At 49.2% G+C, this 19740-nt stretch overlaps 1 protein-coding gene across 4 annotated transcripts in view; it reads left to right on the plus strand.

The window, feature by feature from the left end:
- TUBGCP2 (tubulin gamma complex associated protein 2) overlaps positions 1 to 19740 on the plus strand; it is a 24252-nt gene continuing 4512 nt past the window's right edge. Inside the window, exons 1-17 of one of the 4 annotated variants that reach the window (XM_048311047.1) lie at positions 1 to 93; positions 1039 to 1283; positions 2018 to 2146; positions 2455 to 2631; positions 5886 to 6045; positions 6438 to 6645; positions 7241 to 7440; positions 7918 to 8107; positions 8640 to 8785; positions 9399 to 9579; positions 10502 to 10682; positions 10890 to 11062; positions 12099 to 12227; positions 12658 to 12778; positions 14666 to 14809; positions 15258 to 15386; positions 16129 to 16292. In XM_048311047.1, the coding sequence (XP_048167004.1) occupies positions 1134 to 1283; positions 2018 to 2146; positions 2455 to 2631; positions 5886 to 6045; positions 6438 to 6645; positions 7241 to 7440; positions 7918 to 8107; positions 8640 to 8785; positions 9399 to 9579; positions 10502 to 10682; positions 10890 to 11062; positions 12099 to 12227; positions 12658 to 12778; positions 14666 to 14809; positions 15258 to 15386; positions 16129 to 16292 (2582 nt within the window). In that variant the 5' untranslated portion in view covers positions 1 to 93; positions 1039 to 1133. Of the gene's footprint in view, positions 94 to 268; positions 1284 to 2017; positions 2147 to 2454; positions 2632 to 5885; positions 6046 to 6437; positions 6646 to 7240; positions 7441 to 7917; positions 8108 to 8639; positions 8786 to 9398; positions 9580 to 10501; positions 10683 to 10889; positions 11063 to 12098; positions 12228 to 12657; positions 12779 to 14665; positions 14810 to 15257; positions 15387 to 16128; positions 16293 to 19740 lie in introns of those variants that run through there. The other 3 variants (XM_048311046.1, XM_048311048.1, XR_007205121.1) reach the window with 3 other exon arrangements.

The following is a 19740-nucleotide window of genomic DNA, read 5'->3' on the forward strand; positions in this document are numbered from 1 at the left end:
CAGGGGCGCGCGGCCGGGTTAGCGCTCCGGATGGTGCGCATGCGCAGGGCGCGCTTCCCGCCCGCGGCGGCGGCGGCACTTCCGGGCGGGCAGGTAGGGATGGGATGGGAAGGGAAAGGAAGGGAAATGGAGCGGGACGTGGTGAAGCGAGAAGGGACGGAATTAAGCGGGACAGGACGGGACAGTGCGGAGAGGGACGGGATAGGGCGGGACGGGGCGGAGCAGGGCGCGGCTGAGGAGCTGCCCGGCCCCGCGGGTCGCTCCGAGGGAGCCGTCGCCGGTGCCCGGGGCCCGTGCCCGGGGATGGGGATCCCCCCGCGCCCACGGGACGGGCTGTCCAGCTGAGCCAGCCCAGCTCCCGCAGCTTTTCCTGAGTCCCTACACCCCTGACCCCCAGGCACTTCAGCAGCTCACGGGAAATCCCAGTAGGATCAGGGTCCCAAGTGCTTGGGGAACCTGGGCCTTTAAAGGTATTTAAGCTTGGACTGGGCTCAGCCATGCAGAGCCTGTCCTAATATCAGTAAGTTTTGAGTGGAGAGCTGGACCAAGGCTTGCAGGGATCCATGCTCTTGGCAAAACAAAAGTGTGTCCGTGTGCTTGATACGTGGATCTGGATTGTGTCTGCTTGATACGATCTGTGCAGGGTGTCACATTAAACTCCTTTTTTGCTTCCACGATTCCTGACTCGGGGTCTTACTTCTGATTTACAGAGTCACAGACTATTCTGAGTTGGAAGGGACCCACGGGGAGCATCGAGTACAACTCCTAAGTGAATGGCCCGTTCCGGGATTGACCCCACAACCTGGTTGTTTTTAGCACCAGGCTCTGACCAGCTGAGCTCGTCCCCGGGTTTTGTGTCAGTATTAAAGTTATTTAAACACTCTGCAGGATTGGAGTGAAGTTAGCAAAGTGGGCAGTGGAATAGGAAAACCCCTAAACTTGGGAAAAACTGCTTTCCAGTGACTTCAGAAGCAGCAGCAGCAGCAGCAGGGTCAGCCTGTCAGGACACAAACCAGTGCTTCCTGCGTTCTTTCCAAGGTGGAGAAATCTCCCTGGCGGGGATGTCCTCCCTCGGAGCAGCAGGATAACCCCTCGTTGCCGTGTCCCCAGGGCTGGTGGCCCGAGCTGGGAGCATGAGCGAGTTCCGCATCCACCACGACGTGAACGAGCTGCTGAGCCTGCTGCGAGTGCACGGCGGGGAGGGCGCCGAGGTCTACATCGAGCTGCTGCAGAAGAACCGCACGCCCTACGTCACCACCACCGTCTCTGCACACAGCGCCAAGGTTTGTTCCCGGCTGTTCTGGGAATAACATCCCGTCCTGTTGGTGTCGGTGGAGTAAAAAAGAAGGGAAGAGGAAGGGGTGATCGGATCTGGAATCGCGGTGCTGGGTGTGGGGTGGGCGGCCTGGGAGGGAAAAGGTGGGATCCTTGAGTGTTGGTGGGAGAAGAGGACTGTTAGGACTGGGATGGGGGCAAGTTCAAAGCAGGAGGTTATTTTGAGGGATATTGGGAAGGAATTGTTCCCTGGCAGGGTGGGCAGGCCCTGGCACAGGGTGCCCAGAGCAGCTGGGGCTGCCCCTGGATCCCTGGCAGCGTCCAAGGCCAGGCTGGACATTGGGGCTTGGAGCAGCCTGGGACAGTGGAAGGTGTCCCTGCCCATGGCAGGGGGTGGAACCTTGAAGGTTCCTTCCCACCCAAACCATTCTGTGATTCCATGATGAAATGAAAATTGTATAAAATGCAATTCCATGAGTAGCACCTGACTTTTTTCTTCTGAATACCACCCAAATATTAGGGATTAAAGCCTGGCACTCATGACCAGACATACTGTTTTGGCCATAAAAGTGCTTTTTATTTTCATTTTTAAAAGCAATCCACTTAAGAGTCAAGCTCTAAGTGCTAGGAAGTTTCTAACTCTGTCTGAACTTCACATCTTTGTAGCCTGAGCTGCACGCTTGCTCTAATTCCATTTAATTTTAATTGTAACTCCATGTAATATTAATGTGGTGTTTTACAGGTGAAAATAGCAGAGTTTTCTCGAACTCCTGAAGATTTTTTAAAGAAGTACGATGAGCTGAAGTCTAAAAACACCAGACATCTGGATTCTTTAGTTTATCTGCTGTCCAAACTCACCGAAGACAAAGAGGTTGGTTCCTCCTTTAGAGCTGCATGTTGAAGAGTAGCAACAGTGCAATGGTTTTAAGCACAGCTGGTGGTAAAGTTCAGTGAAATCTGTAGAATAATCAACAGATAACCAGTTGTAGCTTTTCCTGAGTTATTAAAGCCCCACTGAGAGTTACGCTCCTCTTGATGTGATTCACTAAGACGCGGAAAACTGGGACAGAGAGATCTGTGGTTAGATTCAGCACAACCAGGGCATGCTTATGTGTTTTTTGCTTTAGATTGTGCTGCCCAGCATTCACAAAATCTCTTCTTCTTTTTGTCTATGTACAGACACTCCACTACCTGCAACAAAATGCTAAAGAAAGGGCAGAACTCGCAGCAAATGCAGCCACCAGCAGCAGCACGAATTTTTCCATCCCCACATCCACTTCCAAGATGTCTCTGCAGGAGCTGGAGGAGCTGCGCAAGCAGCTGGGCAGTGTCACAGCCAACTCCAGTGCACAGCAGGTACAAAGCCCTTCCCAAGCTCTGGGCACTAAATCTTCCCTTTCTGTTAGTCAGATTATATTAAATCTGGGTGCTGTTCTTAGAAAAAGTGCCCTTTTTCTATTCCAGTCAGTTAAGGTTAAATTCTTTGAGGTTATTCTAAGGTTAAATTCACAGTTAAATTCTTCCCTGTGAGGTCCTGGCACAGGGTGCCCAGAGCAGCTGTGGCTGCCCCTGGATCCCTGGAAATGTCCAAGGCCAGGTTGGACACTGGGGCTTGGAGCAGCCTGGGATAGTGAGATGAGCTCAAAATCCCTTCCAAACCAAACCATTCTGTGATTCTGAGGTTGAGTCAAGTTTAGGCCTTGACAGCTCTAACTGCTGGGGGCTAATGGAATTTCATTTCCCCTTTCAGCTTTAAGCTGTGCTGACATTTCCTTGTCTGCCTGTGGCAGTGCTTGCCCAGGAGCTCAGCAGCCTTGTGATGTGTTCCCATCCTTCCTGGGAGCTCTGCTCCTGGATAATGGGCTGCAGCCCCTCACCTCGTCCTTCGTCAAGTGAGCACAGCCATTCCCCCTACTCAGCTATTTCAGCTCCTGAAGTACATCCTGCAAAGCAATCCCAAAGACAGAAAGGAAAAGGAAAACCAGCTGGAGACACAGGCTTAGAAAACAGTTCAGCATTTCGTTAGCAGCAGTAGGTTGTGAGGTCAGAGTGCAAAGGGGCAATTTACTACTTAAACCCCAAATTCTGTTGCCTGTAATTATTTGTGTAAAAACACTGTACTGTGGTGGCTTGGCCTGGCAAACAGGACAGGGAGGGGAAAATTTTGGTGGAAAACTCATGGGTCAAGATAAGGACATTTTGGCTGCAGAAGGCAAGGGGCAGCAGTGTATGGAGAGTTCTTTGGACAGAGGGGAATGAGGAGAAGATGCTCAGGGGTCCACAGCGCCTTCTGATATCTGGTCAGCAAAATTTAATAGGGGACAAACCTCAGTTCACTTGAGGCCCTTGATGGCAAGAGGGGTGGACCTCCCATGTCCCATGCTTTGGGACACCTCACGGGTCTCTGGGCTTGAAGGGTCCTACATGAATGTGGTGATGGAGAACTCAAATCCTAAACAAAGGGTCCAACCCCCTCACCCTGTCAGCAGTGCTGAGACCAGCCTTGTCCCACATACACTGAAATACTGCACAGACACTGGGCCTGACTCATCCAGATCCTTCACAGATGATCTGAGTCAAGTGGGTGATTTAGATCATGATGGGAAGATGAATTTCCAGTGAAGATAACTGATCTTCTTACCAGGATTTATGTGTGAACTTGCTAAAAGAGGAAAGACCTGGAAGTGCCGCTCTCTGGGATGTGCAATTCACAGCCAGAGGGTTTGAAATGGCATCACAAGCCAAGATTTGTGCTTTCCTGCTGCTCCATTTGTACTTTCTTCAGACTTCAAGAGGTGAAACTGTGTTAAGAGGGCTTCATGGGCTGGGGCTCGGGGCTGTTGAGTCAGTAAGGGCTGGGACAGGAGAGCATTCCTGGGAAGTGTTAGCTCTGCTCAGCCTCTGAGATCTGTCTGTGAGGATCACAAGTGGAGTTGGAGGTGTTCATGGGCCTCAGAGACCAGGCCTTCCTCTCCCTCGACGGATGTTGGCGCTGCCACTGCTCAAGATGTCAGATGCAGGTTCATCAGCATGACAGTGGCAAAGTGCCACCCTGTTCAGTTCAGGTGCCACCTGAGGGCCGTGCTTTCAGCCCTGGGAGTTTTCTCCAGGCTGTTGCTGAAGCCTGTAATGACAGTGACCCAAATTTCGAGTTGCAGAGAGGTGATTCGTGCCCCTGAGACACGTGCTTTGTCACCCGTGCCCCAAGTGCTGTGCCATCTGCCCTGGGATCGCTAGGCACTGTCAGAGAGATCATTCAGGGATTGGAGTTACTGCTTGGACCAGCTTTGGTCCAGGATTCATCGAGGTGGGGAAAGTTCCATGTTCCCTTTCAGGTCAATGTGTCCTTTGTAGCCAAAATGTTGACTTTTTTGATCTCTGCCAGTTAACAAAGTCACACTAGAGCTGGTTGAACTGCAACAGAAGTGCCCTGCCTCTTGTCATAGAATAAAATCAGAGAGTCATCAAGTCCAGCCTTGGATTGAGTATCACCATGCCCACTAAACCATGTCCCCAGCTGCCATTTCTGCTCATGTTTTGAACACTTCCAGAGGTGGTAACACCACCATTTCCCTGGGAAGCTTCTTCCAGTGCTTAACCACTCTCTCAACGAAGAAATTTTTCCTCCCTGCCATTTGGGAAGACCTACTGGTGGGTGCCCTTCTCCTGGCTGCCCTTCTCCCAAGCAGAACATGTTCATACAGCCAGCTGAGGTTTGCAGTTTCATGTGGGGTTTGGCCATCCTTTGAATTGCTGGCAGCTTGCTTGATGCTTCCTATTTCTCCATCTGAGAGTCCCAGTTCTGGTGGGGGAGCAGAGGAAATCGAGGTCCTTTTAGCAGATCGCCCACACATGATGTAAATAAGAAAGTAAAATGAGCCTGTGCATATCCCTTTTCACACACACACATCTGTGGAGTTTCAGAAATGGCCTTCACCAGCCCTGTGTTTGTGCACAGGGGCTCCAAATGTTCATGTAGGTTGTGCATCTCACAAGCCTCCCCAGCTGATGACTGATCTTGCACTCCATTTATTTTAGTGTCAGAGCTGGGGGTGGAAAGTCTTTCAGTCTTCAAGAGCTCGCTTCCTTCGCCAACTCCCACTCAGAGCAAAAAACTCCATCATTCTCCAGCTCTCTGTGGGTGGATTTGTCTGGGTTGCATTTGGCATTGAGTTCAGAGGCGTTCAGTGCCCCTGGAATAGGATGTTTGTGCTTCTGGAAGGAGTTTGCTGCTTTCATGTGGTGCTCTCTCCAAACCAGCAACCACTGCCTGGTGGTTGTGCATGTCCCCATTCTGCTCCCCTTCGTGTGCCCCAGCACCCAGACCAGTGTGGAGGGATGCAGAAAGGCATTATTTGATGTACCCCCACGTAAAAAGGCCAAATGTATTAAAAAAAGATGCATTTTTTGCAGCAGTGGGGCAAACAGACGAGGTGGTACAGGGAAATTAAACCCCACACCATGCTGCTGAAATACCAGCTATTCTACTTTCTGTTCTCAAGTCCATCGATGGGTTTGCAGTCGATTTCTCCTTGAAATTAAACATTTCTTGGACTTCTGAAACTCTCCTGTTTTTTTCCTTTCTTTCCCTCTCTCGCTTTTTCCAACAGCCTCTTGAGCTTACACGAAAAATCCTCCGGGATAAGCAGAACAAGAAGAATTCTGGCCAGCCCATTCCAGTATTCCCATCCTGGGTGTATGAGAGACCTGCACTTATTGGGGATTTCTTAATTGGCACCAGTCTAAGCACTGACACAACAGTACCAATAGGTATGTGAAACACAGGGAAAATTGCATTAATTTGTAGTGTTTTGTTCTCGCTCAGAAATGCTGTTCAGGTGTTCCCACTCAGCAAAACTTGGTTCTTGGCACTTTTTTTCTTTGTGACTGTATTTGAGCTGTTTTCTGGGTATTTGAATATGTTGGTGGCGAGGAGGTTGGGGAAATTGTTGGAACTAGCTGGGCCCTTTTGGGTGGAAGGATCAGCAGCAGGAGCTGTGGCTGATGTTCTCTTGGCCGCAGGTGTTGGGTGTCTGCTCCTGTGTGCTGGATTGGGGTGTAAATGAGCAAAGGGTTCTGTTCTCCAGGACAGCGAGGTGGGAGACTGAAACGGGTGGATGATGGCACGTTGTGGCCTTTTTCTGTCTCCTCTCTGGAAACAGGCACTTTGCCATTGGCCTCGCAGGAGTCCGTGATTGTGGAGGACTTGCTGTACGTTCTCATCGGTGTGGATGGAAGGTACATCACAGCACAGGCCCTCGTGGGCAGGCAGAACCGAGCCTTTTCACTCGATCCAAACCTGGACTTGTCCATCAAGGAGCTGGTGACCAGGATTCTTCCTGTGGCAGCAAGTTACTCTGCTGTCACCAGGTACCGAGTTGGCTGTGGTCAGGGGAGGAGGCTCTGCTGTGAGAAGAGAGAACCTGCCAATGTGCAGGTGTTAACTTCTGTGCTTAATTCAAACTGTGAGGCTATAAAAGGAGTGACAATTTATTTGGGTCAGTTTTAGCTACGTTTCCTTTGCTGGGTTTTTCCTCTGTGCTGCCAGTTCACTTTTACATTCACACACCTTTGTTTTTTCCAGTCTTGGCCTTGGTAACTTCAGGTAAAACGCAGTTAGGATATATCTGCCTGTTCTGCCCTCTCTTCCCACTCTGCTGTGAATTTCTCCATGCTTCCTGCTTTTTGCTCCCCTCTGGGCATCCAGGACTGAGAGAACCTTTGTGTGCTGGCTCTCACTTTCTACATGGTGGTTTTGCTAATGATTTTAGTTCCTTTGCAGTTGGAGAGGAAACATCGTCCCACAGCTTTCCCTACTAGGAAATGTGGGATGGGAAACAGGGAGAGGGACCAGTGTGCTTTCCAGGGACCTACTGGTGTGCCTGCACAGTGTCCTAAAGGCAGAAATTCCTGTAAATTAGACAAGTTGCCTTGCCTGAAAGAGTTTCCATTTTGCTTTTTACAGGTTTATAGAGGAGAAGTCTTCCTTCGAGTATGGACAGGTAAATCATGCTCTGGCTGCTGCCATGCGGACTCTAATCAAGGAATACATGATATTAATTACCCAGCTGGAGCATCTTCAGAGGCAGGGACTCCTGTCCCTGCAGAAACTGTGGTTTTACATCCAGCCCACAATGAGGACCCTGGAGATTCTGGCTTCCCTGGGTAAATTTCCAAAACACAGTCGTTACATTTTGACAGCTTGTGAGAACTGTGCAGGGTAGCCAGCCAGGCAGGGCGTGTCTCATTTTGATTTTCTGTTTTATTGAAGAAGAAAGCCCCGGGGGAATTGTACTTGTGAGGGCACTGCACTTCTTCTGGAGAACAGCGTTCAGTCTCTAGGGCTGGATGTGCCTCTGGAGCTGTCAGGAGGCACCTCTGTGCCCTTTGCCCTCACAGCCCTTGTCCTTCCCATCAGTTGTATCCACCAGTGCTGCCTCTCCTCAGCTCCTTCCCAATCTCCTCTCCAGCTCTGTGTGGATGTATAACCAGAAGGAATCCTGGGAAGCTCCTAGTCCAGCCCCTTGCTTACAGCTACAGCAGGTTGCCCAGGGGGCCACATCCAGTCTGGGGACCCTTTGGGGTTTTGTTTCAGGACTTTTGAGGATCTGAGTGTCTTATATCGGTATTTTTAAATTCCAGCTACTTCTGTGGATAAGGGTGAGTGCATGGGAGGATCAACCCTGAGCTTGCTCCATGACAAGACTTTCAATTACACGGGGGACAGCCAGGCCCAGGAGTTGTGCCTGTATTTAACCAAGGCAGCCAGCGTGCCTTACTTTGAAATCCTGGAAAAGTGGATCTATAGAGGCATCATTAATGATCCATACAGGTAAAGAACAGTTAAGCAATGAAAATGAATTGCAAAACTTCAGAAATACTGATCTGCTCTGTCAAGTCTGCATTGCCTGGGGGCCTGAAACAGCCCTCCCAGAAGTGTTTTGGCTTTTGTAGAGCCATTTGAAGCGTTCTGCTGTATTTGATAGTTTATGCAGCATTTCTATTTCCTACATTTTCAGCATCCTAAGGCAGGGACAAAGCTGAAGATAAAATATCTGAAATCAATGCCTTTGTGCTGGTGGGAAGGTGGACAAAGGCCAGTTTCCTCACCCCTGCACTGACAAACAGATAATGTTTAGCCTTGGTTTATGAACCCTGCAAAACTGCGTTCCTCATTGCAGATCACCAGAGACACTGCATAGTGCTTCTCCTCTTGCTTCACATACAAACTAATTTCAGTTCTTGCTTGGATGTGTCCTCATGAGACCTTCTGTCTGATAGATCACATTACCAGTTTGCAGGTCAAAAAAAGTAATGCTCATTGTACCACTCCCTGCCCCTAAACATCTGCTTTAACTGTTCAGTGAGTTCATGGTGGAGGAGCACGAGCTGCAGAAGGAGAAGATTCAGGAGGACTATAATGACAAGTACTGGGATCAGAGATACACTGTTGTTCAGCAACAGATTCCCTCCTTCCTGCAGAAAATGGCTGACAAAATCCTGAGCACAGGTGGGTGCTTCTGGTGTGAGAGGAACTTTGAGACAAGCATTGCCCTCCCTTGCGCAAAGAGAAAGGAGATGTCACCGTGCCTTGCCACTTTACGGGGTTGTCCTGCTGAATCGGGAGCAACAGGAGAGTCAGATGTGAAAAAAACCCCAAATCCCATAAATCCAATAACACATGGGAAGGAGCAGCAAGGGCAGCTGTCTGTCTCACTGCTGTTCTGTGGGTAGGTTTTCTAGCTGGATGGAGCTGGGCAGCTGAGGTTTGACCATCTGAGTGTTAATTTGGGGGGTTAAATGAATCGTTCAACCTCTCATCCTTGTACAAAACCCTCCAAAAGTGACGTGTGGAGCAGATCTGCAGTGCTTCAGGCCACCCGCAGAGATCTTCTGTCACCACTGGGAAGCAAAACTATTCCTGAATCTCCTTAAATGTGATACCAGGTGCCTAATTTAAAATTCTGTATCATCTTTTGAAAGGTGCCTCAATCCTTTCCAGCTTTCAGCACAACGTAGTGTAAACATTTCTCATCATGCCTTCCACTTGAAGGGAGTGGTGTGGAAGTTTCCCTGTTGGCTGTACAGCAGGTATGAATATGGATCATTCTTTTTATTTTCAGGGAAATACTTAAATGTTGTGCGGGAATGTGGGCGAGATGTCACCTGCCCTGTGGCCAAAGAGGTCATCTACACTTTAAAAGAGAGAGCCTATGTGGAACAAATAGAAAAAGCATATAACTATGCCAGCAAAGTTCTTCTGGACTTCCTGATGGAGGAGAAAGAGCTGGTGGCTCACCTAAGGTTTGATTTATTTTACTTAATGCATGATAAATAGATTGGTTCTGCTAAGGAACATACGTTTTTGAAGTTAGCTCTGTTCTCTTGGGATATTACCAAGGTGTTCTCTCTATTTCCATTTAGAAAGGTTGACCTGAAAAATAAGATTTGGGGTTTTTTCCCTGAAGAGGGTGGGGGGGGAAAAGAAAAGTCTAAAATGATAGAAATGTTGAGTGGGAAAGATGTCTGGGAGTCTCTGGTCCAACTTCCTTGGAAGGCTGTTGCTAAAACTAGGTCAGGGCTTTGTCTAGCCCAGTCAGATCAGGAGTCTGCAGCCACACTGCGTTAGGGCTGTGCTGCTCCTCTTTTTGCTCCAAAGCCTGCAGTTACCACGTGTGATCTCTGGGCAGGCACTTGGGGAATCCTCAGGCTCACCTCGGGCTCCTTCCAAGCTCTGTTCCCTCTGCAGGTAACTCTCCCTGGTGCCAGGTGAAGATCAAGGTTTGTGTATCCTGTTGCAGCAGAAGTCTGCTGGACTTACAAAAATCAGCACAGATGTTTGTTCAGTGAGAGGAGTCCAGGATTCTGCTCAGAACTGGCCGCTACCCCTGGGCTGGGAGTTGTTCAGGACAGCAGCAGGAGCCTGCACCCCACACACCTAAGGGGTTTTTTTTTTTGCATTTTTCTAGGCAAAAAAAAGAACAGCAGCAGCCCTGATCTGACTGCACAGAAGCGTCCTGACTGAGGGGGTAGGGAGGAGGAGACATCCATAAAAGACTAGTCCAAACCAGTTATTTATGGCTGTCTGCTCTCCAGGAGGAGAAGCATTTTGTGATCAAACCCCACAGCCTCATTGAATTGATAGCCTTTGTTCCTTCAGGTTTTGATATGGATTAACCTGGGCTTTAAGGAAAGTAATCAATTGTCCCTTCGTTTCCTTGGGCAGGTCTATAAAACACTATTTCCTGATGGATCAAGGGGACTTCTTTGTTCACTTCATGGATCTGACGGAGGAGGAACTTAAGAAGCCTGTAGATGACATCGTAACGACGAGGCTGGAGGCTCTGCTGGAATTAGCCCTGAGAATGAGCACAGCCAACACTGATCCTTTCAAGGATGATTTAAAGGTGAGAATGGGTGGAAGCAGAAGATAATTGACTTTGAGCAGAAGGCCTACCATGGTTTGGGGAGATCTGTGTGCCGGAGAGAACGTGCTGCTTCCTAGGTTGCTCTGATGACTGGAGGCTGACTCTGACCATGGGCACCTTGCCTGTTGTTCCACAGTAGCTGTGGGTATCCTGTGGGTTCATTTCTTTCCTGCTCTTCCTTCACAGATTGACTTGATGCCCCATGACCTCATCACGCAGCTCCTGAGAGTATTGGCCATAGAAACAAAGCAGGAGAAGGCCATCATCAGTGCAGACCCCACAGAGCTCACCCTCAGCGGCCTGGAGGCCTTTTCCTTCGACTACATTGTGAAGTGGCCTCTGTCCCTCATCATCAACAGGTGAGGCGTCAGTCCACTGAAGGAAAAACAGGCAGGTACTCTCACAAGAGGTTTTCCATGCAAAAATCAAACATTCCTCAAACCTGGAGAGCAGAAAAAAATGCACTTGCTGAGGTTGCAGACTCAGAGGACACGGGCTGTTGCTACTCTAACAGGCTATTTTGCATTTAACTGCCTTGTGAGGGACTGAATGGTTCATTTTTCTGCAGGCATTTGCCTCTTGTTTCCCTGGAGAAACACTGCTGTGAGCCACAAGCAAATGGGACAAGCAGCACTGCATGAACAGAGGGGCAGATTTCAAATTGCTAAATGCCAGCAATTAATTACTCCCTTAATTTCCTCTCTAAAAACTCCGTTGAATCGGTGAGACTTTCCTAACGACGCGACGCTTTGGGAATTTTGTCTCTTCCTTCCCAACAGAGCGTGTTAGCTCTGCTGGTAGCTATGGAAGTGAAAATAGGATTTGGTAAGGTTTCCTGAACTGTATCGACTGGAGCTCTGCAGACACCTACGCCGAAGTGTCTGAGCACAGACCTGAATCCAGTCCCAGAGCTATAAATAAGCAGCCCCATCTGCTTGTGGCAGTGCATTGCTGGTGGGGTAATGCTGCCTGTAGCTTGGTGACAGCTTTTTCTCCCCTTTTTTGGAAAATCTTGGTAAATTCTTGGGCAAATTCTAAAATCTTGGTGAATTCTTGGGTGACCATCACAGCCTTAGTGCAGTGGGTACAAGACCACAGGCTTTGACCCCCAGCCCCTGTGTGAGTGACCCCTGCACAGAGCTCGAGGGAATTAAGGGGGCTGGTGATGCACCCACTGGCAGGAAGTACGGAGGAGGGTCTCCTTGGAGAGGAATTCTTTGGGATGGTTGCAAATGTGACTCTCCTGCCTCGGTTCAGCGCAGATCTGCGTGTGTCTGAAGGCGTGGGGAACATATTGTGTAAAGTCTCTTTACCTCTGAGCAGCCTCAGCCTTCGCAGCTTAGTCTGTCAATCAGAACAGGCCTTCATCTGGATGGGCTTCTCCTTTCTTTCCAGGAAAGCACTGACAAGGTACCAGATGCTTTTCAGACACATGTTCTACTGCAAGCACGTGGAAAGGCAGCTGTGCAACGTTTGGATCAGCAATAAGACAGCCAAGCAGTTCTCCCTGCATTCAGCTAAGTGGTACAGCCTTTTTTTTTTTTCTCTTTCAGTTTTGGGTCTCCTCCTTGCTAATCAGATACCTCATGACATGGCTCAGACAATACTGAGGTGGAAAAGATCCTTAAAAATGTCTTACAGGCTCAGGGAGGTCAATTTGTAACATTTTAGGTTTGCTTGTAAAGTTGCTTTAGTGTTTAATATAAAAATTTTCGTTTTATATAAGCAAATATTTAAAGTCTATGACAGGTTCAAAACTCTGACTCTACGAACGGAGGGAAAGCAATGGAAAATAATCAGAGATGGTTTGCAGTGACTTTCCAATCCCTCTCACACTGCAGCAAGGAATTTGCTAGGACAGAAATATTTAGCTCTGCTTGGCTGTGCAAGCCTGGTGATAGTTCTCCGTGGCATTTGCTAGCTCTGAGCTGTGTGGGTGTGATTTCTCCCCTAGGTTTGCTGGTGCTTTCACACTGCGGCAGCGGATGCTGAATTTTGTGCAGAATATCCAGTATTATATGATGTTTGAAGTGATGGAGCCAACATGGCACATTCTGGAGAAGAACCTGAAGCTGGTGAGTGAAGTTGGAATGAAAGTCTTAACAAATGTAATATAGCGGAAAAAAACACCCATTTCCAGTGGCTGCAGGTGTCTGTTGATTTTGTGGGAGGCATTTAAATATCTGGGAGCTGCTGTTCCTGCCACGTTGCAGAGTGCTGCTGTTCTGCATCACCTTTCTGCCTGATTAGCCCTACATCCCTTTCCTGTGCTGCATCCCCCTGTCTCTGCCCAGCTCACACCCTGTTATGTAAAGGCAGGTTCTGCTCGACGTTCCTGTACACAGGAGAAAGAGAGCTGTGGAAAAGGAAGGTGGATGCAGAGTGCAAAGGCCATAAACCAGTCCAGGCATCTCCAGCTGAATCCTTGGCTGACTTACAGTGCTCTTAGAAGTGGAGTCTGTGCTCTTCCTTCCATGCAACTGCCAAGGACTGACATACTGGGAATGTTTGGTGTAAAGCATGGCCTTCCTTCATATTACTATTATTATTATTATTATTATTATTATTATTATTACTATTATTCCCTCTGGTAGTCACCCTGCGATCAGACAGTTCTGGGTTGCACGTCTTTTTCCTCTTACACCCTGAAAGACATTCATCTGAGGTACCAAACAGCCCAACACCCCTGCAATCAGCTCTTGGCAGCTTCAGTGTCAGCTGATCCTACCTTAGTTCTTACTGTGCCCTGAGGAGTTGTTTTGGGGTCAGCTAACCAACATTTTTTGATGCCCTGTCATCCTCTTTCCTGGAGAATTCACAGGAGGGAGCAGGTCTAGCATTGTGAGCATCTCTGCATGTTCTTGGCCAGAACTTCTGAATGAGAAGAGTTCATATGTCAAGCTCCTGGGTAATCTGAGAGTTGTACTTACTTCTTAATTCTGTTGCAAGTTTAGGTTTGCAAAATATAACGCTCAGTTTACTTTACTTGCATGGAGGCAGTTGTTGAAGTTATCCTGTCCCTGTTTTTCCCTTTCATTTGTATTTTAGGAGGGAAAAGGATGATCCTCACTGGTTTCATGTAATGCCTTATGGTGCATTTGATTTGTCATACTTCTCTCTTGTGCATTTTCACTTGAAGATAAGGCACTCTCTTCCTAAAATTATAACTGTGATCTTCATCTTCACAACATCATTGTCTTCATCAACACAACTTCATCATCATCCTCATGGCATTAGAAAGCTGCATTTATCCCTGTTCTGCAGTAGCTTGAAGGGATATGGGAGGGGTTTCCTGCACGGGTCCTGCTGGAGCAGTGTGGATGCCGTGGCAGTTTTAGTCATGTGGTTCTTTCCTAGGCTTGACTTGAGTTCCGAGCTTCAGCACGTCCCGTAAGTGTACAGAGCGAGAGGGAGTTTGAATCTGTCGTTTAAAACTCAAGACTGGAGCAGCCTCTTGAAGTAGCAGAGATGAACAAAAAATCCTTACAGAATCCTTGCAACACTGCATGTCCCAGTTCCTTATTGGCTCCTAATGTCCCAGTTCCTTATTGGCTCCTAAAGCATATTTCTGAACAACTGTATGTTTTGATGATAAGTTTATTGACATTTAAGATTCTTTGATTTGTTTTTTCTCTTTTCTTCTTGTTTTCGCTGACTTTACTGAGCTTGTGAAGGTGGGAGCGGCCATGGCAAGCAGATTTGAAAACAAAGGAAATGCAAATTCCAGGGGAGGGTTTGGGTGACTAAAGCAAGCACGATTTGTGAGGATGTGATGTCAGGTTTGAAGCCTGTGGGGGGCAGTTGAAGGCAGTAATGCAGATGCAGTCTCCATCTCAGGATGTTTCTGGGAGGTACATGAGGAGTTTCTTGCTCTGAGGGGTCCCTGTCAGAGGCAGGGGGCTGGGACGGAGCTTTGGGGCGGAGCAGCACAGCTGCCCTGGTTTGGTTTGTCATTGTCACAGGCATCCAACATCGACGATGTCCTGAGCCACCACACGAGCTTCCTGGACAACTGCCTCAAGGACTGCATGCTCACCAACCCGGAGCTGCTCAAGATCTTCTCCAAGCTGATGTCTGTGTGTGTCATGTTCACCAACTGCATGCAGGTGTGTGCAGCCTCCCCGTGCCACTGCCAGCCCCTTTGCCAGCCCCACATGGACGAGCCTCTGTCCCCTCTGTCAGCAGCTTTAGGGCTTGACTGTGCACATCCTCTCCCAAATGGTTTCTGTGGCTTCTTACTCTGCAAAATCCTCCTTTTTCCCTGTTGAGATCAGGTTCATGTGGACCAAATTCCCTCTCTTGAAGCTGTAGTGCTCTGTAGAGACACTCTCTTGAGGGTGAGGTGATGGGCACATTCCAGGCAGCATCAGGGAGCCCACAGCTTTTATAAAAGCCACTCTGCAGTGGGTTTAGGGAGATCTGTGTATCAACACGGTGAATTCAGTCTCAGAGTTAGCTGTCCTGGGAGTTGGGGTGGGCAGAACGGGGCCTCGTGCTTTGCCACGATGGCAAGAACGGGCTGTGACCGTGTCCCCAACGCTGTGCCCCTGCCAGAGGTTCACACAGAGCATGAAGCTGGACAGTGAGATGGAGAGGCTCACCCTGGAGCATGGCACCATGCTGGGCCCGCCCACGGACGAGGAGCGTGCTGAGGAAGCTGCCAAGAAGAAGCTGACCAACAAGGTGGGACACGGGGACAGCTGGGCCTGGCTGGCACTCTGGCCAGGGTGGCCACTTGTAGATAGCCCTTCCTGGTTTCTGGAGCCCCTCTGGCCCCAAAAGCACGGACTTTGTGGAATTGTGGGCGGTGTGGAGCGCTGCTGGAGTTCTCAAAGTCTGCTTTGAAGACCCTGTCTCCCACAGCAGCACCTGCACTGGGTTTTGAGTTTCCACTTGTGTGTTCAGCTGTGCAGAGCCACATCCAGGCTTTCTGCAACACCAACACTTTCCCATTCCCAGACCTGTGGCTCTTTGTAGCCCATGGCTTTCATACCTGGGGGATCTGTCTTGTCCGTGTTTCTCTGTCTAGATGCACGTGGGATTTGCTCTGTGGTTAGCAGATCCTGTCCCTCCGGAAGCCCCTCTGGCACACAGCTGCATCACCACTGCAGTCATAGTGCTCCAGAGGTCACAGCCTGTCTTAGGCAACACACGTCTTCTGCCTTTTCCTCCTGCTTGAAAATGAGCAGTGGCAGCACGTATTTGTGGATAACTCAGCTGGGATCTCCTCTGGGCGTCTCCCAGGCTGGGCACAGCAGGGCTTTTAACTACCAAGGACTTTGGAAGATGGATTTCAGAGGCTGGGCAACTGGGAAGTTTTGTGGCAGTATTTCTGGGCAGCTTAGGGAATGGGGGGAATACTTGCAGCCCCTTGGCAAGTGCAGATCAGCAAACACATGGGGCCACTCTGCCTTTGTCTTGGCAGCTTTTAGCAGAGCATGCTGACAGCCTGCACCTCACATCTGGCTTTGAAGCCACCATCAACAAGTTTGACAGCAATTTCTCCACACATCTGCTGGACCTGCTGGACAAACTGAGCGTGTACAGCACCAATGACTGCGAGCACAGCATGCTCAACATCATCTACAGGTGAGCCAGGCCTTTTCTGGCTGTTACTGCCCCTCCCGTAGGTCCCAGATTCAGCTCAGGAACTGCTGATGATCACTGAGAAATGTGTGTTTTTAGGAGCTCTCAGCAGCCTGGGATAGTGGAAGGTGTCCCTGCCCATGGCACAGGGTTGGACTGAGATGGGCCTTGAAGTCCCCTCCAGCCCAGACCATTCTGTCGTTAGACACTGCTTTGCATTTCAACCCATGGCTTTAGAAAAACCCCAAAACACTTTCCTTTGAATTATGTGACATTTGCCCATTAATATTGTCAATGTAGCATGAGTTTTCCTGGGGATTGTCTCACTGTGGAGACAGTGAATAAACCCATTTCCAAATACAGCGTAGATATTCCAAGATGAGAAAATCACGCAAAGGTTTGATCACGAAGTGTCTATTTTAAGTTCCCATATTGGATTTATTTAAATAAGCAGCTTCTTGGAAATCAAAATTCCTTCAGAAACATGTAAAAGTCAGGTGCACAGGATAGGGGAGAGAGGGAGAGAGAGAGAGAGGAGATGGAAGTTTTGCTGCTGGGTTTATATCCTCTGTGTTGCTTTTTCAGTAAAAATAACCCCTGGAAGTTCTGTTCCCTGTCCATCTGCACTGGATATCTTTTATGGCTGGCTGATAACCCTCCCAGCTCTGTTGAGACGTGCTACACCTGAAAGCAGAGAGAGGGAAAATGTTTCACAAATGTTTCTTAAGGAGTTTGTTGTCCCCTCCTGGTGCCTTTTCTGACAGCATCTGACAGGCCTGTCAGGACTCCTGGTGCTTTGCAAACTCTGTTAGGTGAGGTATTCCCATTGGAGACTGCACTTCCAGCTGTCCTTTTCTTCTGGGAACTTCCTGTGCAGCTACTGCCACATGTTTGCACAGCCCCTGAGTCCCTGAAATGGGAATGTAGGTGAGGAACCCTTCTCCACAGCCCTAAGAACTCCGGTTTGCTCCATCTCTGAAGTGACCAGAGTCAGAGGTCTCCTCCTCATCTTGAAAATTCTCCAAAAACCTGGTTTTATGGCTGTGAGTGCAGGCCCCAGCTGTACAACTGATTGCTGTTCCTTTCAGGACTAACCAGGACAGCCAAGTCTATACAGAACCTTTTAGGAAAGGCTGGTGTGACTTCTCAACATTTTATGCCACCCTTCATCTGCCTGGGCATCCCAGGCAGGATCCATCTGTAGGAAAAGGCTGGCAGGATTAAGCTCTCACTCTTCCCTGGCTGCCACCACTCCTGGGTGTCACAGGAGCATCCAGACTCAGGATAAATTCAGGGAGTGGGGCCACAAGCAGTTGAGTCCCTCAGGCAGGAGCATTTACTGCTCCTCAGTGCTCCAGCTGTGCCTTCTTTACCCAGCACTTACATTTTTACCACCTCCAGTACCAGTTCTGACAGAGGGGCTTGTTCATGGTGCTCCAGCCAGGAGACCTTGATGGCAGCTCACTCCATGATCCCAGGGCACACAGGGCATGGCCAACACAGTGCTGAAGACCAAACTACCTGCTCTTGTCATGGTGTGAAGGTCTCACACGTGCCAGGACAGCGGGACAAGCTGGTGCTGCAGCCGCAGCCTGGCCGTGCGTCCTGCCCACGGTGCCACGGCCAGGAGCTGTCCATCAGTGTCACAGCCCACACTGGGGCGTCAGCTGGGGCCAGCAGGTGACTCCTGAGCTGTGAGACCTCTGCAGCTGGCTCTTCCAAATATAGAGAGGTTGGGTTTTGCAACCAGCACTTCCTGCCTCAGGGGAAAGGAGAAGTGTGATGATGCAGTGCTTCTGTCCATGGCTCATGCTGAGGACAGTGACCTCAGCTGCAGCCACAGGCTCAGAGGAGGGCCCGGGTCCTTTGCCCTCCCTTATTTCCATGCCCCAGTCCTTATGCCACCTGGACTGTCATCACTATCAGGTCCCCCCCCTAGTTTGGACTCTGGTACCACTTGAGTCCTTCACCAAGACATTGCTGGACCTTTCCTGTCAACCCAGATGTTTCCATTTCCTTAGCAGAAACCCTGGGTGTTAACAGCCCCTGGGACCTGCCTGTCCAATCCCACAGGCTGCTCAGGGGTGATTTAAAGGGTGGTAGCCCCACGGTGAATGCCCAGAGGTGACATTTAGCTCCCATTCAGTTGGCTCAAGGCCTGGGCTCTATGGCAACAGGAAGCCGAGAAGCAGAGTGGAGGCAGTTGCCATCTGAAATAACATATTTGACAGAGAGAGTTTATAAGGAAGAGTTTATAAGACATATCACTCTTTTCTTCCAATTTATAACCTTTTTATAACAACAGGAATCATCAACACATCAGATAAATAGCAAAATGGCCCTTTTTTTCACATTGTGCTACTTGCTCATCATTTATTTGATCCTGGTTTATTCATTTTGTAGTACTGAGTAACTGAGGCACAACCATTTTATTTGTGGCACCAAACAATAGGAGATGGAGATCCAGAGGGTTTCCTTCAGAGCTCACAGGTGACAGATCTCTGTTGTGCCCAAGTCCTGCTCAGGTGTGTCATAGAATAGAATCAGAGAATGTCCTGAGCTGGAAGGGTCCCACAGGGATCACCCAGCCCAGCCCCCAGCCCTGCACAGACACCCCAACAACCCCAGCCTGGGCATCCCTGGCAGCGCTGTCCAAACGCTCCTGGAGCTCTGGCAGCCTCGGGGCCGTGCCCATTCCCTGGGGAGCCTGGGCAGTGCCCAGCAGCCTCTGGGGGAAGCACCTTTCCCTCATCTCCAGCCTGAGCCTGCCCTGGCCCAGCTCCAGCCACTCTTGGGAGTGCTGACAGAGGGTTGGCAACTGCAGGAACTCTTCAGTCGCTCCTTCACATCCCAGGAGTGAAAAGCAGAAGTACAGCAGGGCGAGGCTTTGTCAGAAGGGTTAGTTAAGTCCACATCGTTAGTAATCTTATACATCAGTGTGGTTATCAGGCATCCTTCCTTTACCAGCCTGGAGGAAACTGAGCTCAGAGTAGGTCACCAGGACATGTGAAGTGATGCAACCCCCACTGAATCCAGCCACAAAGCAAGAAACTGCCATATAAGCACATGCTGAGGAAGCACCACACAAATTGTGAAAAAATGGTTATCACAGATCACTTAAACCTAAAAGCGGCTGAAAGGGAAGCCAAGCAAAATCTGCAACTCACTGAGCTGGGAAAGAAGCAGCTTTAGAAATGGACCAGGTCCTCAAAGCAACGAGTCCTGGCCTTGTGTTTGAATCAAAAGTTGGTCAACACTCTCAGCTCAGTGTCAGGTTTCCCTGGTACAACTCCTAGAGGACGAAAGCAATGTAAAGCTTTTCAACCAGGAGAGAGCAACAGATAAATTCCATCTGTCGAGGCTCTGTTTTCTGCAGGCACCAAAAAATGTCAAGGAACAATTTGTTGCCATTTGTGTGAGGTTGTTAAGCAACATGAAACTCAAATATTGT

Source organism: Corvus hawaiiensis, chromosome 8 (assembly GCF_020740725.1).
Source record: "Corvus hawaiiensis isolate bCorHaw1 chromosome 8, bCorHaw1.pri.cur, whole genome shotgun sequence".
In the NCBI taxonomy this organism is placed as follows: Eukaryota; Metazoa; Chordata; class Aves; order Passeriformes; family Corvidae; genus Corvus; species Corvus hawaiiensis.